Source organism: Corvus kubaryi, unplaced genomic scaffold (genome assembly GCF_017639235.1).
Source record: "Corvus kubaryi isolate FWS band 111438036 unplaced genomic scaffold, C.kubaryi_AGA036_p1.0 37398, whole genome shotgun sequence".
In the NCBI taxonomy this organism is placed as follows: Eukaryota; Metazoa; Chordata; class Aves; order Passeriformes; family Corvidae; genus Corvus; species Corvus kubaryi.
In genome coordinates this window covers 20,295,416-20,321,558 of record NW_024581137.1, presented here as the reverse complement: position 1 = coordinate 20,321,558, position 26,143 = coordinate 20,295,416, and the positions used below count along the sequence as shown (strand labels likewise).

The following is a 26,143-nucleotide window of genomic DNA, read 5'->3' as shown; positions in this document are numbered from 1 at the left end:
CTCTCCTTGCTGGTCTTTCTCCATGTTGCCATGTTCAGCCATGGGAGGGGTTCCTGGGAAGATCTCACACAGCTCTGACTCCAACCACCCCAGCCTGGCTGTACCCTGAGGGTATTTGGTGCTCATGGCAAAGCCATGATCATGCCCCTAGGAATGGTCAGTGGTATCCATGGGGCCATAGGGAACGCTTTCTTCCTCTCCACAATCATGAATTATTCTGGATGTCCTGCTGCTCTGATGCCGTGTCTCCGCTGCGGAATCCTTGCTGTGGTTGCCTGACATTAGCTTTTGTGCTCCGCTGTGCTTCATTTCTTCACTTTCTTCCATGTGTGTATATTCCTGAGTTTTCTTAATAGACTTTTTCCCCACAAACACTTGAGAAGACTGGTGGCTGAAGGGCTGTTTGGACTTTTTGAGTAATGTTGTTATGAGCTTGGCTATACTCTCCTGTAGTAAAAACTGCTGTCCACTGTGTTTAAAGGCTTGGGGCTGCTGGGGAACATCTGATTTATTAATGGCCTCTTTTCAGCTTCCTCCTCATCTTAAGAAGATATAAGCAGGTAATTAGCTAGTTGCCAAGAAAATAGTGGAAATAAACCTTAGAATTCCTCCTTGTAAAATGATTTATTTAACAGTTTTATTCTGACATGTGTGTTTTATGTTTTAATCATCTGTCTCTGGCTGTGAAACAGGCCAGGTCTCTTCATCTTCTGGTGTTAGATTTGAGAGGACTATTACTACATGGTTTTGTTTTCTCTTTTGTTGCTGCATGTGAGTGTTTATGTTGGCTTTCTGGTAGATGCTTAATTGGATTGTAACTGATTTTACACTAAAGACTGATGTCCCATTTTCTTTTAGTCCTATCTGGATTACTCTGGTTTCTGGAAGGAATCAATATTCAGAAATGTATTGAACTCTTTTACTGTGGCTTTCCTTCAGGGATGTTACTTACATTTGATTATCAGTTGCCCAGGGTGATGGAGGTGTTCAGGTACCTTGAGTAATGGCTCTGTTCCTGTTACAGTTGCTGTTTGGAACTGGAGTTCTGGTATCTGCAGATATTTCCACCTGAATGCTGATAAAAAGGAAAAAGACTAGCAGCTGTTGTCCGGGCTGTTCCAAGTGCCCTCCATCCCCTTTCATCCTTCCTGATAATTTCCTTTGATGGTAATTCTATTTTTCCAGTTTCCAAAGCTCATAATCTCAAAGTCCTTTTTCAGTCTGAGCCTTCTTCAGAAGCTCGCGTTAATCAGATTATTTCTGAAACAGCTTTAGTATCACCCCAATAATCTTTATAGGTATTGAATGACCTGTACCCTTTGTCAGGAACTTACACTAAGTACACAACTCTCTTGAATTATCCTCTGTTACCTGCAGGCGGTTGTACTTCTGCTTCACTCAAGCATTTTCTGTTTGTACAGGTCTCATTTGTCTTTCAGATCATCAGAGTCTCTAAGCATCTTTCTCCTCTGCTGAAACAGACACAATAATGTTTGAAGAAAAAGATTGATGTCTGTAACTCATCACTTGCCACTTTTACTCACTGTTAAAGCAAGAACATGAATTGACCAAAAAGAAAAATCTCTTCCTTAAAACGAGAACCTAGAAAGACCTTTGTCTGAGGTGCTGAAGACTCATATTTACAATTATACTCGCCAGGGAAAGCCAGAGGGATTTACAGTAAATATCATGGTTTGCATCCAGAACTGCTGACAAACCAGCTTCCTTTTGATAGATGGATTCATTATCACTTTCTAATTACAAGCAGATTTCCAGGTGTGTTCACCATGTTATAAATGAAACCTGTCCATTGTTATACAGTGATGGCCTCTGGGTCAGCTGTAAGGGATCTATAGCTCCTCTTCTGTCATTGGACCAAATTAATCAGATGTATTTTTAACAGATAACCTTTACAAAAGTGACTGATTAATCACTTGGTAATGCAGACTGTTATCAAGTTCATCATCTCCAAATAAAAGAAGGAACTCAGCAAGACTACAATATGTCAAATGCATCAGTCTCAGTGTGTTAAAATACTTTCAGGTCCAGATGCTACTCTTCTAAAAGGATAGAAATCTGCTACATCAAACATAGATGTTTTCCTGCATCTGTGGGTCAGATTCTGTGCTCAGATGAAGGCTTTCTGGTTATGGAGGCCTGCTGTCAAATTGAAGCCCCGTGCGTGTACATCTAAGGACAGAATTTGATCACTACAAAGTAATACAATTTCTACCAGATTCTGTCATTTGATTTTTTTAGAACTGTGATTTTTAAGAGGGTATTGAAAGCTGTATGTATCAGTGAAACACAGTCAGTCTTTGTCTAATCCTATATCCAGTGATAGATTTAAGAGTGATTTTCTATGTTCCGGTCACTTCTTTTGAAGATAAAACAGCCTGTCTTTTAATTTCATATTGAAGAATATGCTCGACATCTCTCAAACTGAGATTAGGTTAGCGAAGGCATACCCTCGCTTATGCTGCAAAATGAAACAAGTTCCTAATTGTCAAAAGATTAATCCTTGGCAGTCATCCAGGGCAATATTTGCTGTAGCAACTTGGTATCCATCACAGTTACGGACCAAAGGTCTTGTCACATATGTATTCCTTGCAGCAGCGCCGTAGCAGGACAGCACAGCCTCACTACCCTGGGCTGTTAGTCTCTGGGAAACTCTATCCATTCCTCAATTAGTGCCCTCATGGGGGTCACAGTCTTTGATGACTGAGCTATTTCTACAGACTGAAATATAAAGCTCAGTAATACAAAAAAAAAAAGAAAAAAAAAATTGGTGCGCGGGTTGCTTTTTGTGCATTGCAGTGTTCCATGTTAGAGGTTTTTGCATTTATTAGGAGTTTGGTCCATCAATACTAATAACAATATTATTAGTGAAATGTGAGGCTATATTTTACTGTGACCATTATCACTGTTACCTGCAGTTGATACTGCTTAAACTGGCTAATTTTTAATTTTATTTTCATTTAACTCACTTGGTATTGAACTGCCAAGATGCTATAGCAGCATCTTCATCTGCCAGCATGGCCAGTCCTGACTTTGAATGCTGTCTTTTTCCTTTGGAAATTCATGGGAAGAGCAGAAACAGGGACAAGTCTTTGTTGTCCTGCAAACATAAGAGAAGAATAGGTTAGTATTAGAAATACCTTGTATAAATTACCAGAGGTAGCAGTCCTAAGCCTTGTTCTCTTAATGTAGCTAGAATCCACACAAAACCACAGAACACTGCCCCCATATCCTTCCATGTGAGCCACCTCTGCTGTGTTTTGGGTGATTACTTCAGTGTAGCTTTAGAAAATTCTTCAAAGGCAGTTTTACCTCCCTTATTCATCACAGAAATGATGATTCAGAAAATGGTCTAATTCAGTTTGGTGTTCATCGTTGCTGATGCTGTGTACCCTTTGACTTTTCACACTACTAGCTGGCAGGAAACTGCCTACACATTTGCGTGGCAGGAGGAAAAATGGAAAAAAAAATTGAATCTGCTGTAGATTGATAATTTGGGGCAGGGGGGTGAGGGAGATACTTTAAAAATTGGGTGCATCTTCGTTTCTTTTGACTCCCATTTTGCACTGCTGAGGTTAACAGGACTGTGGAGTGTGGGTAGGATCAGGACTTGATCCCTCACTGATGAGTCTCTGCCCATTTAGTGCTTTATAGGCCCAAGGGAAAGGGACAAATTGACAGAGTGTTCTGGCATGCTGCAGTCTATATTTGGATCCCTGATTTAAAGCTGACAGATGTATAAAATCATATGTAGCCAGAAAACTCCCTAGTGAGGACACAGCTGCATATATCGATGAATCAAAGTTACTCTTGTTAAGGCTGGCATTAATTTATATGGGGCAAGTTCCCTCCAGATCCGGTCGTGTAGTATCACTGAGAGTAGTTTGGGCTTGTTCCACCCTGCAAACCCTGTGCTTTTTGGATATGAATGGAGAAGACTTGTAAATCTGAAGCACTGCTCTTCTCAGTTGCTGGGTGAATGCCATCATACCCTCATTTAGATGTGGCAGCTGTTGTCAGTTACTTAATCTCATAAATAAAATAAAGCCAAATTTCCACAAACTGAATTCGCCTCTATCACATGGCCTCCTGCAATGCCTTAAATGAAGTGCGTATTTTTCTTTCTCAGGAATCTCCCTTTATAACCCACTATACTGCTTGATTATTTCCTCTATGTTGTACAGGAAACGGTAAGTGATTAATAACCTGCCTCAGTTTTACTTTCCCCTCTTGCTGCAGCCTTGTGAAATAATGTGACCCACAGATGTCTGAGCAAAACAATCCATTGCTTTAAGTGACAGATGCTGTTGAGGCTTGCTCAGTGAAAGTGAGCTACCACAGGCAGAGAAGCTCAGGTATTCCTGCTACTTTGATCATCTCTTTTTCTCTTTTGCATAAATTTTGAGTGTGCTGAAAACTCCCAACAAAGCATGACATAACCCACTCTGGAAAACAGCCTGGGGTGAATATTAGTCCTAGAGGCTCAGGAGGGAGCTAGGAAGCAGGTTTGCTGAAGAAAGGCAGATTTAGCACTAAAAATTGGCATTCACTGGCTGTAGAAATGTTGGGAGGGATGTGATGTACACCATATATGTCAGTGTTTGCTTGCTTCTTTCTGTACTAAAAGCAAGATAATGAAAAATAAAGCCTCTGCATGCAAACAAATGAAAACTCTCTGTCATAGTTAATTATATCATATATGTCACTCTTCACAATGTTTAACATTGTGTGGAGTGAATGAGTGATAGAAATTAAAATCTCAGAACTAACTTTACTAGGATTTAGTTTAAGGCTGGTGTATGGGATTAGCTGTCAAGAGAAACTTCCCAGTAGTAACACTCAAAGAGTGGGGAAAGTTCCGACTGTTGTTTTCATAGAGCACAAGTGCATACTGAGCCAAATTACAAGCTGATTGAATCTTGTAAGTATTGCTAATCGTTTCTACAGTCAGTCTATAATACACTCTTCAACCATCAGCTAATGCACTGGAGTCAGCCGGGCTCATAGCTGGAGAGTGGCGGCAGCACGGGTATGTCGCATGTGTCAGGCTGGCTAATTGAGGGGTGGCACCCAAGCGCTCCGCCAGATCTTTGTTTTCCTGAGTGGCTTTTACTAAAGGCATGTTTGAGTAGTAGGGAAGAGTGAAGTTATATTATATATGGTAGCAGTAGAAGTGTGAAATTGTGCTATGTGAAGAAATATGACTAAGTGGTGATACTGGCCACTCCTTTTTATGGCAAATCAGAAAAGGAAGCAGAACACACAGATTACTCATAGTAGCTAGTTTGATCCAAGATAGGGAATTCTACCTTTGAATTCACTGTGTGGGGAGAGAAATGGTTATTTAAAATTGAGATACCAACTGGAGAAACCTAGAAAATGGTTTAGAGGCTCAGTAATTCATCTATTTAGCAAAGAGTTAGCCAGGGCCCCAGCTGCTGGAGGATCTGCAGGGATTTCTGCTGTTGGGGGAGTGCAGTGTGTTTGTGTGTGTGGGTACCTTTTCCACCATTACTATTTCAGAAAATTTCAATTGCTGCTCACAGTATCAGTGCATATCAGCATGTCATTCATAAGCATTTTGTTTCCCATCAATTTTTTAAAATAGCAAGAAGAAAAAAAATGTGAAAAAGGAGAAACTGAGATATCTTTTTACACTGGATAGAAAAAACTGCAGTGCTTTGCAAACCCACAGTTCATACAATCCAGTGCTTAATATAAGTAGCAAAGGTCTTGCTCTCTTGTTTCCAAAAGGCTAAGAGTTTGTTTAAAAGTCCTTAGCTCAAGGGAGTGGAGGATGTCCCACTTCTCTGTGTTCCCTCCTTTCACCCTTACCTTAAGGTGCACCATTATCTTGCAGTAATGAAACCTGAAAACAATGGTAAAGAGTTAACATCAAGGACTTCAGTAAAACCACCGACAAAATACCCCACAATCCTGCTCTAAAGAGGTTTCTATAGAACATCTGAGTTAAGCATGGCAATTACAAGGAAGCTCAAGTGGTCTTTGCTTGAAATTGCAAATGTACCACATTGCATTATCACAAGAATTCGCATGCAAGAACAGTTTGCAGATGGTTTGCATTGGCATACTTTATGTAAACGCTCCAGGGAACAGATGGCATCATGGGTTCTTGTGGCAAATGTGAATTTATAGCGCTCAAAACATGCTAAATTCTTTTGCCTGTAGCTGAAAAGCAACAAAAATGAAGTGGAAACTCAGCCCTGTAAATCAGTTTGCCAGTGTCTTTGCCATTGTAGCTATGGATAACATTTAGTTTAGTCTTTATTGTGAAATTTGGGTTCTTTTATTTGCCATCTACTTGCAATTGGGTGTGAGTGCATGTGGCATGTGTGTATGTTTATTTGAGTATGCATATGCAGCTTTTAAATTAATAGACTGATACTGTATAACGAACAGGAAGTTGAGATCTCAGCCATCATTTAATCCAAAGCTTTTGAATTTTTGATCCAAAATTGAATTTGGATAATTCTGATTTTCTGTTAACACATAGATTGCTCTGGGTAGATAATCTGATTCTAAACAAATATTGGTAAATATTGTTAGAAGGGATAAAATAACAACATAGGTTAGAACTGTGATTTACTGACCTCTCAGTCATTTTGCACATACTACATATGCAGTGGGATGAGCATCAGGGCACATTAGTATAAAAAGTAACAGCTCTTTCTCATTTGGACAGAAGTTGGCATTTGAATGTCTTCTGTAAAGAGGAGGAGTTATTTAAGAAGCTGAAACCTGGAAGGGAGGGGGGAGGAATTGTGTAAACAAGCAAGTGATACGGTGAATTTGTTTGGAACTATTATATCGAACTTAGAATATAATTATTATTGCAGTATATTCCCTAATTATTTAGATGCTTGTAAAAATTGATTTTATGTAAACACAGCTTGTTCTAAAACAGCCAGGTCTTTGCAGTGAACATAAGTTGTTTAAAATTTATTGACCTGTCGTTCACATGTGTTACTTTACTAGCACTTAATGGTCTGTTTAGATAGTCTTGGTGTGTATGAACTCCCAGTGCGCTACTCCAAGCACCACACGTTGACAGGTAGCTGCCATGTAGATAAAATAAGGGGCCCTACTCCAAAGCATACAGGGACACACAATCATTAGTTATTTTCTGATCTAAAGCAGGGATTTCCTTGGCAGCCAGAGGAAAAGAATCGTTCTGATTTTGCATTATCTCTGCGGCTGAGCTCGGCCCTAAGTCCTGAACCAATATCCAGGAAGGCCAAAAGCAAACAAGCCAGAAACCCAGCCTTGCACCAAATGGAGTTGATTTAAGGAGCCTGAGCTTTGAGGGTTTCTTTTTGAATGGGTCGTGTAGACAGTGGCCGAGATTAGAAACTTACTTTGGCCTTCAGACTCTCAGGAAAGATTTAAGACTGATAATGGAAATGTAAATTACTTTTGTAGTAGATAGAGATCACCTTAAAAACCCGCTTGTGAAAAAACCTGCAGTGTTTTTTCATCCTGTGTATAAATAAAGCTGTCCGAAAACAAAAACTAAAACAACAAAAAGTACTACTTCTCATGGTACTTATTTTGCTCTGGCACAAATGTGTTTTATGCCCTTTTTCTTAACTTCTAAGTTCTTTTCTTAACTTCTAACTTAATACTTCTAAGTATTTTGTGAGTTGATACTGCTTTTTTTAATCATTAGGGTTTCATGAAAAAAAGTTATGCTAATAATAGGATCAGTCTAGCCCCGAAGTTACTGACCAAACTTTGCTACTCTGTTTCCACCTATATGAGCCTGAGTACTTTTAGAGACCTTCAGCTTTTCATGTTGTGATTGTGGATCAGCAGCATGGTTAGCTTAATTTGATGCAAGCAGGGTTGCATCCCTAAAATTCACTGCTGAGTGGATCAGTCCTGCCTGACTCAGTCATTATCAGCATGTCTATGAACCATAAATACTTGGCACATAAAAAGATACTTATCTTAGCCTTAAATGTTCGGTTTGAAAATGCTGGCCCAAATTCATACTAATACTACATCATACTATCTGAAAGCCTACTCTCAGAATGTTTGTAGCCCTGAAAATTCAGCAACGAATTTTTAATAGGAAAACTAGTTTATGTCAGTGTTTAAATATTTCATAGAGTTCTTAAGTAAAGAATATATTATGTTACTATTTTCTTTCGTAAATGCAATTGCAGAGTTGTTCTTCTGCCTTCATGTCAGGCCAAATTCTGCTATATTTGACCAGCAGCAATTTGGAGTAACTATTATTTCCAGTGGATTTACATCTGTGTAGCTTTTTGTGACATCTACAGTATGGATAAGAAAAATCAGTATCAGGTTTTGTTTACTGTGGCAGTAAAGATGTTTGTTCATTCACTTTTCCAACTACACTGGCTTCTCTATAGACTGAGCAATCCCAGTATCCTTAACAACAGAAACCCCCAACTGTTAAATCCTTCACTCCAGTGGCATGCACTTGGCTTTGAGGGTATGAATTTAAAACATAAATAGTTATGGAAAATGCTTTATGTATAATTTTTTTTTCTCATATAATTCTGTCTAGGCTCTTTTCCCCTAACACAGCACTGCAAATTTTACTAGCCATCCATTAAAATTAACAATTAGAACTTTAAACAAGTAGGTCATCCTCTGCCTGATATATTTGAACATAGTTTATCAGCAATGGAAATGTCATGTAGACCCAACAGATTATGTATTTTGAGATCAGAATTGAGTTCACAGAAATGCTTAAAAAACCGTTCTGCTCAATAACTCCATCTTATTCCTCTGCAAAATATGTCAATTTTCTGCTTAAGTGTCATATTTCTTTCATAGTTTTTGCCCTAGGAGTAGCATGATTAGCTCAGGAGGGTGTTTAAACCTAGATTGTCAACCTCCAGAACTGTCTGATTTTAAATGGTTCTATTTAGTGATAAAGTATTTCCCATCAGCCGTGTTCACTAAGAGGTGGCCTCATTTTAATGTGCTGAACATGAGCAAACCCTGTTGAAGATAAGGAAGCTGCAACAGCGCTGTGCCTCTGACAGATTAAGGTCTAGAGATTTTGCTGTTTAAAGTCCCCTTTACAGAAAGCAACACAATCGTGTCTCGTGCCAGCTTCTTCCTCTCTGACTAGCAATGTGCACTGAATTTGGCTTTCCAGTGGTTCCTGCTTTTGGATGAGATCGCTGAAAGGATTTCTGTCTCTTTGCCATAGTGCTCAGCTCTACACCAGTCCATTGTGTGGCGCTGTCGCCTGCCTTGTCCTTGGGGGTTACAGGGCAAGGACTGGCTGGCCTTGGCTCCTTGGCTGGGAGGTTGGCCTTTGTGACACCTGCTGAGGAGTGTATCCCTTCCCTCCTGGCATCTTGGCTGGGTGACCAACACCCTCATCCTGGAAGCAATCCTGTCTCCATGTTGACAGTGGGTATCTGGGATGGGTAAGGAGTGCATAGTGCCTGCTAGACACATGAAACAGTTGCCTTTTTGGCTAAAGTTCTTTTAGCTATGCAGGGGCAAGGGTAATGATGGCTGTGATGACTAGATAATAAACAGACAAACTGGGACCAAACTAATGAGAAGGTAGAGTAGGTTCCTCCCAGAAGGCAATTTGTTGTTGGTGTGAAAAGCTTGGGCATCTGGGTTGTCTCAACACCAAATTGCACACTTAGGGGAAGCATAGCAGTTGTTACTGACCAGGATGGCACTTTTTCTTCTCGCTAATAAGAAACCAGTAAAAGCTTCATTGTATTAGTGAAATGTAAGTGACCAGCAAGCTCACCTCCATTTTCATGTGCCAGTGCCGGCATTAAGAAACATGTTGTGGCTTCAGTTAAACTCCAAACAGGTGACCAGAATTCCGGTGTGATAAACTGTCCTCTTGGTGTGTTCAAGGGATATTTTCCTAATTTTTGACCCTTTAAGAATGTCTTCAAAAGAAGCATTACATCACTCCTACCTACGCCAAGCCCATTTGGGAGATACATGCAGGAGAGAAAAACATAAAGATCTCTTTTCCCTCTTTCATCAGATACATCTCCATATCTCATCTCAAGAGGATGATGTCACTGAAGGCACTGACTTACTGTATATATGCTTAAATGTTAGGCAGTACAAAACCCATAAAAATTCTGTGTTTTTTTAGTAAGGGGATGTTACATAAGATATGTGAGTACCCAAGATGGACAAGCAAGTGAGCCAACTGGAAGCTTCCAAAGTTTTTGGATGGTTCCTGAAGGTAGTTGATAAGATTTCTTGTGTGGGTCCAGTGAGAGTATAAAGATGTTGCATAAGTATTGCTAGCCAAGTGGAGGCAGCTCTTCCCCAAACCAGGCAGCTCCAGAGACAGCACGGAGCACTCGTGGAAGGACTCCAGCCCTCTGCTAGAAATGATGCTTGAAAAGACAGTGCCTGTTGCAATTTCTGTTTTCAGGAACTTCTCACGGGCTTGAAGTCTCACAGCTACTCACATGGGCTCTTTCTTCACGAGAATGTGGTGAACTGTCCTGAGAGTCAGCAAAAGCCATAGGAAGCTCTTAGACTTGCTTAGTTCCTGCCCATATTGCTGGATAGAGTGAATTGCAGGGGTTCAAAGGCTATCAGAAAAACAAGCAAGGTCAGGGCATGGGCCAAGGTCATGTCCTGTGAGTTGTCCATACTGACAGGTAGCACACAGGCCTCCTCTCCTCAGCAATGCCAGGCATGGATCGGGGCAGCTGAGTTGTGTCTGTAGATATCCCTAAGCCAATGCTGTAATGTAGTGGGAGATGCTTTGAATGCAAGCTGAACCTCAGGGCTGGAACTGAGCTCTGGCCCATTGTATTTATGAGTGTAGGTACAGTCAAAAGGAATTGCCATGCTTGTGCATAGACCCTTAGTGCTAAAATGTTGGTTTAATACTGGTTCCCAAAATGTTCAGAGGGTCAGTTGTGATGCAGGGTGGTGGCTACATCTTGGCTAAGGCCAAGGCTGAACAGACAAGGCAGGTATACTTTGCTTTGCAGACATAGATATCCATGTATTTTCTTCTTGCTGTACAGCATGGAATACTGAGCAGAAAAAGAAAAATTTTTTTTGGTGTGTTTAACTGGCTATTGCCATATGGTCACTAATAGTGGAGAGCTAGGTCTGGTATCTTCACATAGGCTTTGAACATGCTCATGTTTGTGGCTACAGATCTGGAGGTGGGGGGTGGGCAGGATGGACTTGCCACCTTTAATAATAATGTTTTCCTATGTATTCAGACATACTTATGTCTGTTGTTAGATTAGGTACTGCATCTATTAGCTTTTTATTAAAAATTTTCTGGAAAATTGTATTTTCCCACACTGAAGGCCTTTTTTTATAAAGATATTCTTCTGGTTCCACTGGCAGGACCTTATTAGCAGCATTCAGAAAGCCTCCCAACCGGAAAGTCATGAGCCCTGAAGCTGTAGCTTTACTTATATAGTCATTCCCTGCTCCCTCTCTACCATTTGAAGGCCTGTAAGATCTTCCTCTGTATTGTTTTTAGGATTATGTTTGTTAAAGCTCGTAAACTAAGGGATAAATCAAAGGGATTTTGTGATCATAAAGATTTACAATCATCACTATATTACATACTTGAGTAGGGTTAAAATAACAACTCGATTTTAATTTAACGGGGGGATGGGAGGAGTATATAAAGAATATTAGTTTTTATGTAGTTTTCTAGTAAACAACGATGTATAAGATTGCACAGCTGGAACAGCAGTTAGTAAGAAATACAAAGCTGGTCTCAAGAGTGTTTTCACAGTACCTTTTCAGTACCTATGTTGCCTCTTTTGCAGGTCCTGAATTCACTTTAGCATATCTGAATTACTCAGTGTTGCCAGCCACAAGTGTAAAATAAATCTTAATACTGACATACAAATTAAAAGGCTTAGTGGTAATAATTTAGAGTACTTCTTCCTTATCCCTCAGTTTCCTAGCCTTTCAACATGCCAGTCTGGTCATGCTTATAGGCCTTTTTTCTGAGTCCTTAAAGCTGAAAACTTCTCAGATGAAAACTGAGTGGCTCGCTTGACTAGTGAAACTTAGATGAAGAGAATAAAAAGATTCTTTAAGTCTCACTAGGAATTTTATACATTTGGCAAATTTTTTAAAGATTCTTCCCATAGTTTAATACCTTTTCTTTAAGAGTAAGGGGTAAGATGTGGAATCTTACTAAAACCCCTTTTATTTAAAATCATCAGAGCATCCACTGTGACTCGGCTTTGCAACAGCCATCACAGATCCTCCTCTTTGCCGAATGGTTGCCCAGTGTAGCACACATCCCAAAAAACCTGTCTTCGTACAGCCAACAGCTCTAATATGCAGAAGGTATTCAGCCACCAGAAATACCTTCTGTAATGAGGAAAGAGCATGGGAGCTTGTACTTGGCATTGGTGTGCACCCTCCCTGTCACCGTGCTGTAAGTGGTCCATGCAGCCAAGAGTAATTATGAGAAATGTGTTGTTTTGTGAAGCACAGTGAAGGCTCTGTACAAGTCTGCAAGCAGCTGAACAGAAATCCAAGCAGTGGGTGTGCGTAAGGTCATGCTGGGATGAGGAAGGTGCGCGTTCAAGGGTAATTAAAAAAAAAAAAAATTAAATAAGCCTCCTTTGGATTCTAAAGTGTGATTTTAATTGAAAAGTATTAATGTTAAACCAGTCACCAGCGAGAGGCTTTGTGACGGTTCTTTTGGTCTTGTATAATGGAAGTGATACATGAAAAAAAGAAAATCAAAGAATAATGCGATTCCATAAAGGACTGGCTATATATTGTAGAGATGCTACAAGTATTCCCAGCCCGGGCTCTATGAGTGCAATGAGTGATGCACCCAAGTTCCAAGAGTTCATAAAAGCAGAGCATGGGACATTTGCATCCAGGTTTTGACAGACCAGCAGAAATCCTACGTGTAGGTGCAGGTCCCAGTTCTGCACTTGTATTTCATGTTTGTTGAGTTGGTATCTAGAACTTTGGAGAAAGTGAGGCACACTCTTGAGTATCTTAAAATAGTCTAAAATCACAGGTTGGCTCTGCATTTCTGTGAAGGACATCACAAAGTATTTTTGTTCTGGACCTCCTATGATCTTCTACTAAAGCTGCTAGCTTCTAGTGTCTAATATCCTAAAAACGCCTATTAATCATTTAAAAAGCTCAGCTTTATCAGTTGACTTTCTGTGGTTCTTGTTGCCACTCTACTGTCTGTTTTCCTACTTGTAATCTTTTCTTCCTCCTTTAGTTGGGTATGTGTTTGAAGTTAGTTTTAAAGGAATAAAATTACACCCATTTATTAACATAGCAGCTGTCAAAGCATGATACTCTATTCTCCAGAAGTAACCACACAAAAAAAGGTTCATCCCCTGGTTTGCTATCTTGAAATTGCAGGGACTTGGGTTTTCTAAACCCTCTTCCTTTTTATGAGTAATGATTAAAAGGAAAAAAAACTCTGCCAGGAGCATAAAACCTCTAAGTTATTGTCACACTGGTGTCACTTGCTAAAGCCGTGTAATAGGTTTGTCAGAGAGACCTGCAGAAGAAAGAACCATCTCTGTATCTTTCAGTGGGAACTCAAAATAGAAAAGCTGTGACTTAATTCCTTATGGTGTTTTCTTGGCATCAGCTGTATCTCCCCAGCTCTTATTCAGGCCGAAAGAAAGGGCTGTTTTGTTTTGTTGTGTTTTTGCAAGAGAGTAAAATAAAATATTAACTGTGTTTTTCTTTTTAATATTGGGAGCATAATAAGGTCTCTTAAGAAAAAGAAAGCCAACCAGTAAGCCTGGAATGTCTCTCATTTCTTTAACAGCTACATAGTGTGTGCAGCTGAGATCTGCCAGTTGGATCCTGGCAGGGGAGAAACCACTTTAGTTTGTTTGGTTTGTATATGGAATAACATTTTTCTTGCCTTGGAATACTTGTTTGTCATCACTCCTCTTTTGTGTTTATGTTCTGCTTGGAAATAGTCTCCATGCTGTATATGCATTTGCCAGGATGTGCACATAAACAATGTTCCATTATGGCCCGCTCTGCATACTCCTTATTTACACCATATACATTCAACAGTAAACACGGTGGGGAATGACAGAGAGCAAACTCTTCTAGGCCCCTTTTTTTCAGTTAGTCCAGACTTTCTGCCATATGCTTGCTGAGGTCCCACTTCTATTCATGTTTTTATTAGGTAGAAAAAAAGTGTCCAGACTTCACACAAAGCAGCTTTTGTGTTCTCTGTCAAAAAAAATCTTCTCCTATGAAATGTTGATAGAAGTACCCAGAGCCCTTGTGGGGGTGCAAAGTTTGAATAGGCCCGTGGTGAAAGCCCGGGAGGGGAGAGGAGGGGAGCTGGGGTACGATTTTTGCTTCTTGTGTGCCATGAACGAATATCACTTAACTTTCTCTAGTTTTCTGTTTGGCAGCCAGGGTTGTACCCCTCATCTTGGCGCTTGTTACAAAGGTGATGTTTTTAAAGTTTTAAACTCTTTCAGAGTTTTAGCTGGAAGGGATGAGAGAGGCAAAATACTGTTCAGTGTAGCATAAAATGGAAGTTTGACTTAGAATATATGCTGTTTAGTAAAACTATAGAACCATGGAAAAAAAGTGTTACAGTGGCATAAATCATTTTTAGTGACTCTGCACTTGAAAACGGTCACATTAGATCTTTTTCTCATTGATTTTGTATTTGGTTAATGATTGCAGTTCTGAGATCATAAAGCTATGTAAGATGTAAAAGATACGGGAAAATATCTTTAACCTCTACATTTAAACTATGTGTTTCTTTTGACATTGAAATACTGCAATGACCTGGTAATGTTTTCCAATGTTTTAATTTTTGCTGATGTACAAAAATATCACAGAAGAGCTGATTCGTAATTATTACACATGGTATTGCATAAATTTCTTCCTAATTAAAAAGCTTCTAAATTCTGAATAATCAATTTATGAAGACATGTGGTTTTGACAAATTATACATTTAATTTCTAAAGATTTATTAGAAATTTGACCTGCAGCTAGTTAATTATGGTTATAGTACTGATGCAGTAATACTGGAGATTGATATAATGATATGGTTGCAAATTTATTTTGATGTCGCCTACCTTAGTAGGAGGACAGGGGAATACACCTATATTTTGCACCATCTTGTTTATGGTCTAGGGAGGCATTAGTTTAATGAAGAACACAAATATTTGATAGGTGTGTGTTGGCATTTATATGGAAAGGTACTTTCAACAGAACATAAGCATGTTGAACTTGGTCCTTCAGGTTTTACTGTTTTAGAGGCTACATTTCCAGTGGCGTCAGTGATAGTTTTAGGTGATTAATGATAACAAAATATGAACTTTTAAAAAAACTCCATACCAAGAAATTAAATTGATTCTTCCTAATTAATTTTCAGTTCACAAAGTATTTCTGAACTACCTCTGTTTGTACTAGTCTCCCACCCACTATATTGATACTTCTAGTTTTATGAAAGTCAGCAGCTCAGTAATTCAAGATGAGTTTTCAAGATATCATACAAGAAGCCAAATTAAATAATAAATAGAATTTTAAATGATATCTTTCTATCCCACTGGATTTGCAAGTGATCTGTGAGAACCATAGAAAGAAAATGCAGATGAACTTTCAGAGTGTGAAATGTTTAGAAAAGCAAGGCATATCTCAAACACGTAGGTAGTCCTTTCAGTAACACACAGAGGTTACCTGTTTTTTTAAAGCAACTAAGAAAATAAGAAGCTTTAACAGGATTGTGGTTTCTTCTGACTGGTCTGAATGGGAACTGAGGAGCTGCTACTGAGCAGTGATTTTACTTCATGAAGAGATGTTGGTGGGAGGTGTGTGTTACAGGACCTGCTGTGTCCATGTATGAGAATGGTGGGTGGGGGAAGAGGAGCAGAAGATTAGCTGGTTCAAGACTTTTCTCCCCTGAACCTTCAGGTAAGAGCATCTCTGGGTCTTCCAGAGGAAAGGAAAGGTATAGTCTTACTCTGCTTGTCTAAACCGGGCAGCGTCACTGGTGCCTGCCTTTCCAAGCATTATTTAATGCCCATTCTACCATGAGTCCAATTTTGCCTGTAAAAAGAAAGAAAAGAGGAAATAGACAGATCTCACTTACTGTGACCAGGAGACAGTCATAAGTAAGTGTAATATCACATCAGCCTGTTCTCTTATTTTCTCCTCTGGAAACTTAGTAGCTCCTTTTTCCTAACACTGTGCAGCTGTGTGGCTCACAGCAGTGAAGAGTGACCACACCCTGAGTGTGGATGTGTGCCCTTCCTGGTCCCCAGGGACCATCTCACCCTCTTACAAGGGAGAAAACTAATGTAGCTGAATTCTAACATTTTAGAAATAGAGAGCTTTGGGAGTCTTTGTCTTAGATTTTGATTTTTTTAGATTCAAACTATTATTTCTGATAACCAGAAGGACGTGAATAGTACTATGCTATTTGTATATAGTATTTGTGCTTACAGTTGATGTGTATACACAGAAGTGTAATGCAGTTCTAAAAACAAAATAGGGAAATTGCTGTGACGAAATAAATAGAGATTCCCAAATTCATCAAATTACTTGATGCCAGTAATTAGAAAGGACTGTTAGAAGAAAAACAACTAGTATTATAAGATTTACAGGAGTTATTTCAGAGTTTACAGTAATCAACCAGCACAATTCTGAATGAAAGTAACACATTTTCTGATGGTGAGAACTTCTTTTCTAAGATTAATTAAGTACTATCTATGCCAGCTGAGGACTCTTCAGTTCTTCAGTAATTATTTAGAGAGGAGTCAATGAGTGGGCAGAATTTGGGTGAGAAAGACCATTGGTACTTGATAAATACAGTCTGGATAGCGTCCCCACAGACTGTGCATGAACTGTTTTATGAGAAATACATTTTGTGTTTTGCATATGTCAGAACACCTGAGGACATAAAATATCATTTAGACTGACGTGAACTCCCTGCCTTCTCTGTTCATTGTACCATCAGTATCCTGCGGTGAGTCAGATAGCTTTGCTTTTACCCTGGTAGCATTTGACTCATTTTTTTTCCAAACCATTTCTGCAAACCTATGAAATTATTCTGTAGCAGGAGAAGGAAAAGGACTCTTAAATCATTCCAGATATGTTAACTAGGAAAGGGTTAATCTGCCCTCAGGAGTTGCTATGTAACTGAGTCCTGCTGGGAGAGTCAGGGTTTCCAGCCAATGGGACTCACCCCTACAATACAATGCATCTATCTTGTATTTCTTACTTGTTGTCAGTTATTGGAGTTTTTCCTGAACTGGAATTACACTCCTGCTCCTTTCATACTCTCCCACTAAGTCTTAAATAATTGTCTTCCACAACAAAGTCAGAAAATAACAGTACAATGGTGTGCTTTTATCCCTGAAAATGTTCTTTGGACAACTTTGAGTGGTGTGTAGAAAGATCTCTCATGCACCAAAACTAGAAAACTTCTAAAAGATAAGATTTCCCAAAGAACTTTAGGGTATAACATGCTTTGGATTGCTTTTAGTCTTCCTGAAAGCCTTCTCCTACCTTTGTGTTCTCACCTGTGCACTCAGTCTTCAGCACATTTTCTTGTGCAGAAAGAGCAGAAAAATGTCTCAACCTTAAACTGTTCCTTTCTGCCTAAGGCATTTCAAGAAGCCAGTATTGATTTTCCTGTATCCTGATTAGACTCTCTTCTTAGCTATTCCTCTTCTCTAAGGCCACTCAAGGCTTGAGGGCTGAAGCATGAAGTCTTTAATTTCTCCTTTAGAAGAGCCAGGTGTGTTTTCTTAGCTCGAGCAAAGCCTCTGTGGTTGCGCCAATATATTTGTATGGAAGAGGTGGCACTTCTGAGGGGTTTTTTGTTAGTTTGGGGGTTTTTTTCCTTTTTTTTCCTGGAGGAGATCCACCCACAGTCCCTTTGAAGGCTACTGATAAGATGAGGGAGAGACTAAACCTAGCCTGTAAAAACACTGCTTAGGAATCTCTGCTTTGGCTGTTGGGTTCTGATAGGAAGCAAGAGAGTGGAGTGGTATCTGTCAACATGTTGTTCAAGTCTCAGTAAGTTTTACACTTCACTTAGATCTTTGTGCCTCATTTTTTCCAGTGAGGTTCTGTCTGATAATTTGTGTTGGCAAAGCTCTTAGCCTTTCTTGCATGCTTGTGAAGCCCTACCTCCGAGTGACATAATGTTCCTGCATTGTTCAGCTAGCAGAATAGGCTTTAGTATCACTGGTGTGCGCTTCTGCTCTTAGTAAGCCTGTTTTAGAAAAGAAAAAAAAACCCTAACAATTTTTAGACAAATTTAAGAATCCAGCAGGTGGACCTTTAACTTTTTAAAGGTTTTAATTAACATATGTGCACCAACTTGTCATTTAAGATCTGATTGTAGATAACAACTTGCTGTGCTTTTTAAGGGGAATTACAACACATTTCTCAGGATTGGGAATGTGCACATGCCTCGTTCTTGTTACTAAAGCTTCTATAGATTGAGTCTTACTTCACCCATCCATCAATCTTGATAATTCTTTGAAAGAGCTTGGCCACAACCCTGTCTTGTGGTGCATCCTTTGGCATACTTCATGCCAAAGACAGAATGGATGGATGCAGTAAGGGTGAGGTCTCAAAGCCATTTGGCAAAGGATAGAATATCCTTCCACACATTTTTCTTTTCATGTCTCTGTATGAAATTGAGTAAGTCTGTTTTTCTAACAGTCTGATAACGATACATAGAAGATCAATGTCCCACGAATGAGAAGCCTGTTCTTGATGATGCTTGCCCAAAACTGTGATTGGATTGAAAGAATTGGGTTTTTTACAGTGCGATGACAAGGTCTGTGCAGAATTGCTCAGTCAGAAAAAGGCTTAAGATACCCAAATGAAGAGTTTTTGGTCTAGTTTATGTGAAACCAATTAGATAGTTTTATAGATCTGTCAAGCCTGATATGCTGAGAGACCACCACAGGCTTAGAGACCACCTTGCATGTCCTCCACTACTAAAGGTCCCAAAAGGGCAAAAAATCCATGATACTGCACAAAGCCTGGGGCAGTATGCTGTTCACCACTGCAGTATCTAACTCACGCCAGCTCTGTAAATTGTCTTTGATTAAAGTGTGTGTGTCAGTTGTCGTTCCCTGAACATGGACTTAACATATGTGGACATTTAATCCCTTCTGTGGTCCAATATGGAAGTCTTGCAGTCTAAGAGTATGGGAATTTGCAGGTCTATTTAATCATGTGGGACTACCTTAATGAAGCAGCTTGAGACCATGCAAATTTTTCTTTGTTGGCTTAAATTGTAGAAGGCAAGTAGAATTTGAGGAATGCACCGAAGAACAATTTGATAAGTATATTTTAGCAGAGTTTGAAAACCAGGAAACATCTTGTGAACATTTCAGACTGGACGTCATTGATGGTGCCGTTGCTTGTTCTGAATGTGAGGTCCAGCCCAGCCTGACTTTTCCTGAGATCTCATCTATGTTTGAATGTTACATTGGCATAACAATGTAGGGTGAGAAAGCAGTTGTTCCTTTTTGAAAGAGTGTTACCTGTCACAGCCCAGTCTTGGACAGTTACTGTAGTATAAAAGGAATATACAGAATCCCTCACCTGCTCAACAGTAGTTACACTATGATAACCTTTATGCTTGTAAAACTGACCCCCTTAGTGGAGTATACTTTTCAGGCTACATCAGTAAATTCACAGAGGTAACAATGTCCCTCAGAGGACATGTGCCCTCAGTTAATTCACACATTATTGATCGCACATGTTGTACAAAAGAAACCAGACACCGATTTGCTAAATACATACCTCAGTTTCTGGGTAATTCTACCTCATTTACAGCAAAAATTTACTCAGGCTGTTCCCAAACAGAAAGTACATCTGCATGACAGAAACAAAAGTGTGAAAGTACAGTGCATTAGGGCAACAGGCAGAGCAGAGGTGTTGGCATGATGACCATCATTACCAGCAGATTTCAGGTGATGTCACCACATTGTCATTGCTGACATTACCCCTGCTAGGCAGGTAGCTACGCCAACACATTTTCCAGTCACCTGTTCATTCTAGTTTCTAAGATGCCCACAGATAGGATACTGGACTGTTCTTTCAGTGTTTGATATAGGTTTGGGAACTAGCTAAGTGGGAACTGGATTGTCATGAATACATGTCACGCTGCCAAGCGTGGATCTATTGCAGTTTACATTCATGGCATAATCCAGTACAGTCTGCATTGGGCTTTATGTGACCAGAGTTCCGCTCAAATGTGTTTCAGCCATCTCAGGCCTCTGGGTTCCCTCTGTGTGGGTTGTCCTTGTCAGCAGTGCAGGAGCACAAGCCTTAAATGCTGCTTAAGTCTGTCTTTAAATAGGGCTTAGGTAAGGTTTAGTCTTTGTTAGGATATGTGTATGTATTGAGCTGGAGTTCCAGTTACTGCTTGGTAACTTTGGTCTTCTTCCGGAAGAAAGCCATCGAGGCTAACTTTTCACAAAGAGTTTAAACTGTCATTAGTGAACCTGTAGAAGAAGTACAGTTGTCCCAATTTATATTCTGATTCTGGTTACAATTAGAGTGGTAAATTGCCTATGTTTGGAACTCCCATTTATTCTGCATGCTCTAGCATTACTTATTTATACATTCTGAGACACCAGGATATCAGAACATCAGGAAATACTATCCTTTTGTTAGGTAACTTTCTTTATTCTACCTCCTTAGAAAAAGACAGAAACAAAGTAGTTACTTGAACAGCCCTTTTGAATCTCAGTTTTAATGGAGCTCTGTGCTCTTTCGCCTTCAGCCAACCATAAGCATATTCAGCATACAGAAGACTTTATGGTTAGAAGTAGTATTCTCTGCAGTTTAATATTCAACATTTCTACTTGCTCTTCTGCTCTTTCATACATCTTGATTCTACTTAGGTTTTATAGATCTCCCAACCTTCATTCTCCCTGGATTATATAATGTAATGTGTCAGTGCCATGCATGGCACTCCAGTTACCTCAGCATTTCCATTATAATTCTATGTTTTGAGGGATTTATAGGCTAGCAGTAAAAATCTCTTTCTTGGCTAAACCTTGAAACAGCAGTTTCTAGTCATTTAAAAAGAAAACAAAATGAAACAAACCTTTTTTTCCTCACTTCTGTTTTTTTCTGGCAGCCATTTAGCAGTGGTGTTTGCACTGCAGGATCCTCGTAAACAGCAAGTGTAGATTCAGTATGCAGCCAGTTTTTAATCTAATAATGTTTTTTTTCTTTTTATATCCTTCAAAAATTCATGTCATCCGCTTTTCATGCATATGATGTCATTGCCTCTTTGCCAGCCTTTCAGGAGCCTGCAGCCATCAGCCTTTGGGGCCTTAAAAAGGTGCAGTTTGGTCTCTCTCCTTTATTTGCAACATGGATGAGTTTTACAGTGGGTTTTTTTTGTTTGGTTGGTTGGGGGATTTTTTTTGGGTTGGTTTGGGGTTTTTAAAAGTTGTTCTTCTTTATCTCAAAGCCTAATAACTTACTATTTACTTCTGTGTCACAGAGCTACAAATTTATCACCATCCAAAAAGACATTGGCTATCTATGAATATCTAGAACATCAGGACTATTACCAAGAACAAATTTGGAAGGGATATTGAATCTCATGCTTTAATGCTTAAGTGATTTGCTGTTAGAGAATAGGCTATTAGAGGACCTGTGGGTGAGATATACTTCACCAATCACTAGGGATTCCTGTATTTTCCTTAGAAAGATCTAGTAGCAGTCACTCTTAGAAATGGATTGCTGAGCCAGATACACTTCCAGTTTTATCATGTAGGGCAGTTCTCTTCCCCTGGCTCCAGGCCAAAGGACTGTATGGATTCTAAGAAACATGGTTGTATGCTCAAGTTTATGGAGATGAATTATTTTTATAGCCTTTAAGTTAAGCAATCAGCTTTAAAGGCATCTTTACAAATACATATCCACTGATTAAAACAGACAAAAAGCCTTTATCAGTAAGTGATTCGCAGACTGGTTGCATGCCTGAGTTCTGGGTCTGGAGATGACTAACTCTGCTTTTCCCATCTAAAATAAAATACTGCTCTGCACTGAATTGTCTTTCACCAGTTACTGTTATATTTCAGGCCTGAAATAATTCTTCCTGTTAGTGCAAATTCCTGTTTCGGTCATTGCAAGCTGTGCATAGTAGTGTGTAGCAGACTGAAGAAACCCCTTTTTACTTAATTTCACTGTATTTCATGTTTTTCTATGTCATTTGTGCCATTTCATGCCAATAATTTTACTGTTTTATTTTCTTCAGGGCAATTCTTGCTCACAATTGATACCCATTTCCTAGGACTACCTTAGAGTTTTAAATATTCAGCCACTCTCTTGTGACCTAGTGATTTTCTTCCCCATAATCTTTTGACATCATTCATGTGCTTGAGACATGAAGAAAACATCCTTCAACACTAAAAACTACATGTAGTGAAGGGGGAATTCAGGTTTTCAGATTCTTCAGATTTGTATCACCAGTTGGGGGGAGGGAAAAAAAAACCTTGGGGAAAAAAAAACCTGCCAAGGCAGGCAAGTACTGTTTCATATTAACATCTATCGTCAATGAAGAGGTAAAAATCAAAGCCCCTGTGTGTGAGGCAGGGTTAGTGAACTGCCAGTGATTCTCCCAGCAACTGACACAAAGGAATCTGTGAGTATCAAAGCTGAGGCAGCAAGCTTAGTGTCAGCTCTTGCCTAGGGAGTAGAAGAAAACATCACTTTGTCTCTGCTTTCACTGCTTAAACACACACATCATTCACTAGTAACCATTTACTCTGCTGTCAAAACTGTTTCAAGAGAGTGCTACATTTGATTAATAGTAAAATGCAAGCAAAAGAAAAAAAAAAGTCTGCTTCCCCTGAGGTACTTAGTTGGGGAGAATTTCTGCATGCACTTCTTAATTTTTCCATCCTATAAATATGCCTGTAATGTTCCAGAAGTACTCTGTTGCTTCTAGTAAAGTCATTTTTATTAGAGAGCCTGGTGCACTCATCCTAATTCTAGTTAATGCTCTCTCTCTCTCAGTGAAGCACATTATGGCATCCTCGGCCTCTTGTACTAACGAAAAAGTGACCAGCACAACCATGTGTGCAGTACATGATTCATAGTGCTGCTTTCTGAATTGTCCAGTGGGTAATTGCAGTACAAAAACCAGAGAAACAGATGTAGACCCTAAACCTTGGCTGTAAATTTTTGTTTTATGATTATGGGTTTCAAATGTGCTATGTCACACTGACAAATATACAGTAACACCAGAGGAAATAGATTTCTGACTTGAACTTGTGCTTTTTATTTCACTTATAGCTAAGAATATGTTTATTGTAAAGTTTCTGCTATCACAGTCTGAGAGAAAACAGATCAAAGCAGTGACGTGAAACCACAATTTCTTTGCATGGACAAAGTGGAAGATACTGAAGAGTTGTTGCCTCCTTGCACCTTTATGGATGCTGGGTAGGCATTTAAAATATGTGTCAATACTTAAAGTTTCATTACATTTGAATTAGAGGATTATTAGTAAACACAATAATTATGACTAGTCCTGATCTGAATTAGAAAATATCCCCCATTTTATGAATGTAGCTTTTCCTGATCCTCTGTTGAAGAAAAACAAGTATTGTGCTATTTCAAAGTGAAATAAGAGCTGCATAGATTATTGTATTGTAGAAATAGTGTGTAAGCAAACCACTGGGCTGTTTGAGGAATTTTTTAATTACATGTGCATTTAGTAATAAATATAAGCATTAGTGCAACTATTACTTATAATAAAGCATGATGAGATACCTGGCTCATTTTGATACAGTGAGAAAAAGCAGTCTTTTTCCAATTTGTACACACTGAAGCGTCACTTCCCGACATTTACTTTCAGAAGTTGCCACTCTACATTTTGAGGTACAACCAACAGGTATTATTTTTTAATATGGTATTATAAGACTGCTAATGGGATAAACATAACTGTAATTCTGTTTGTCTGATTCTGTTTACTTTTAACTCACACAGGCAACATGTTTTTCTTGGCATAAGCTTAAACTGTTCCAAGAACCCTGGTCCCCACAAAAAGCTGTTTTCTCCCTAAATTGGAGACTGAAAAAAACATACTGTGTTTTGTGTCATCCTTTCCAGTTATTTTTGTGGTGATACATTACGTATTCCAAATTTCTCGTGCATCCTGTGTCGTCTGGTTAGAAAATAACTGTCTTTCAATTTAGCTTTGCTATTCCAAACAAAACTGTAGCAATGTAGCCAGCCAAGATTTAAAAAAAAAAAAAAAAAAAAGTTTAGCCACTTTTCCACTTGGCTATTTTAATGCAACAAACACTGTTTTGCTGTGCTGAAATAATTTAAACAAGCCTTCCCTGAAGGATGGCTTTTTCAGTAAGTGTATGCTGTGCATAAATTTTGGATTAGAGAGTGTCAGGGGCTTCTTCAACTGCAGGAGTTCAGGCTGGGGGAAGACACCCCAAAGGGCTGAGAAAGTCCTTTAAAAGTCCTTTTAAAAGATGCTGTTCAACTCCAGCATTTGTAACTCTTCTGCCTGAAGGGAAGAGGGAAAGAGAGGCTGCCTGCTGCAGGGACAACTACAGCTCTCCCGTTGAGGGGGGAAGGAGGCTAAGAAAAGCTTTTGTTTTAATCTCTTCAAAAGGATTCACTTCCAGATTGCAGCAGGTCTTTTTGCTGGCCGCTGGTTTTCAATGTGGGTATATCAGTTTCAGGGAACAAGTGCGTGTGCTGTGTGGGGGATTTGTTTTGTGGTTTGTTTTTTTTTTTAAATTCTTGAATCTGTGTGAAAAGTTTTGTTAATACAATCTGCAGGCATTGTCAGAGAGCTTTCGGTTCATCAAAGGACTTTTTGTGGAGAGGGGACACCACATCCATTAAAGTGGCTGCGCAGGTCCCAGGGTGAGTCTCTCTCCAGCATTTCTTTACGGTCGCCAGTGGTGTGTCATGCCTGCTCAGTGTGCCCCTCTCTGCCCGAGTCCCATCTTGGGCTTTGCAAGATATGGGCAATAATCAAGTGTTCCGTTTTCTAGTTGCTGCACCCAAGCTTGCTTTGGAGCGGGGAAGCAAGGCTCCTGTGTGCCTTGCTCCTGGATGATGCTCACTGCTGGGGCTGAGGTGGCTTGGCTTATTCATTTAAAATGAAAACATGCATGTGGTTATTGAGCTCTTGTCCTTTCCATTGGGGCGGAGGGAGTGTTTCCCGGCTGTTGTTTTTAATTTTTAAATTGTCCATAGGAATAAGGACTGGTGGAAGCCTCCATGGAGTCTTTCGTGGTGAGCAAGATTTTGGAGAAGGTAGTTACCTACCTAAAAAGCGCCGAGCTCTCTGCTGGCTTCATGCCAGCGGTGGGCCCGCACAGGGCTGGCTGTGGCATCGTGGCCACAGATTTGGGAGGGCTTTGACACCTACTCCGGCCATGAGGGAGGGCTGTCGGCAGTGTGGTTTAGCATAGACCTTAGTGGGTGGGAGCAGCCCCTTGCCTTCAGAGTGGCTGTGAGGGCTTGGCCGGGGCCGCCCGCCCCGGGGCAGTCTCCCCGCTCAGCACCATGGGCTGGGTCCTGTTCCCCACGGATTAGCTCGTGGCATTTCTCTCCTCCCGGGGAGCTGGGGCTCATTAGCCCTCTGAAAGCTGATACAGTCCCTCCGGGGCCACACGAGCGGCCCCAGCCCCTCTCTGCTAATCAGAGACAGGCAGGACCCGGCGGCGGCGGGGCTGGGAGGGAGAAGAGGGGATGTGTGGCTGCTTCCTGCCCTGAGCTCAGTGGTGGGGACAGGCCCTCCCGGGCAGTGCCAAGTCTGACCCATCGGGGAAGCCAGGGAGCGCTGGGTGACTTAGGAGCTAGGGTGACGGGTGGATGGTGCGGAGAGATGGGGCCTGACCGCTCCCCCGCCCAGGAGGGACGGGCTCCTGCGATTTCCCGCTGGGAGCGGGGCTGGCACCGGCCATGGCCCCTGTGAGTGGTATTGAGCGGGGTCCCTGCGGGTGGCATTGAGCGGGGTCCCTGCTGGCGTGTGCCGGGGCAGCGCCAGGATGAGGCTGCTCCCCACCCAGCCCAGCCCAGCCCAGCCCAGCCCGCCAGCCCAGCAGCTGGGGCGAAGCCCGTGTCCCTGGCTGTGGAACAGCGGCAGCGCCTG

General features: G+C 40.4%; 1 protein-coding gene across 9 annotated transcripts in view; it reads left to right on the top strand.

The window, feature by feature from the left end:
- RARB (retinoic acid receptor beta) overlaps positions 1-26,143 on the top strand; it is a 317,576-nt gene that overhangs the window by 198,482 nt on the left and 92,951 nt on the right. For 7 of the 9 annotated variants that reach the window (XM_042043055.1, XM_042043054.1, XM_042043056.1 and 4 more), the window contains one exon: positions 24,820-24,906. The exons of the other annotated variants lie outside the window; for them this stretch is intronic. In XM_042043055.1, coding sequence (XP_041898989.1) covers positions 24,820-24,906 — 87 coding nt within the window. The remainder of the gene's footprint in view (positions 1-24,819; positions 24,907-26,143) is intronic. 9 annotated transcript variants of the gene reach the window in all.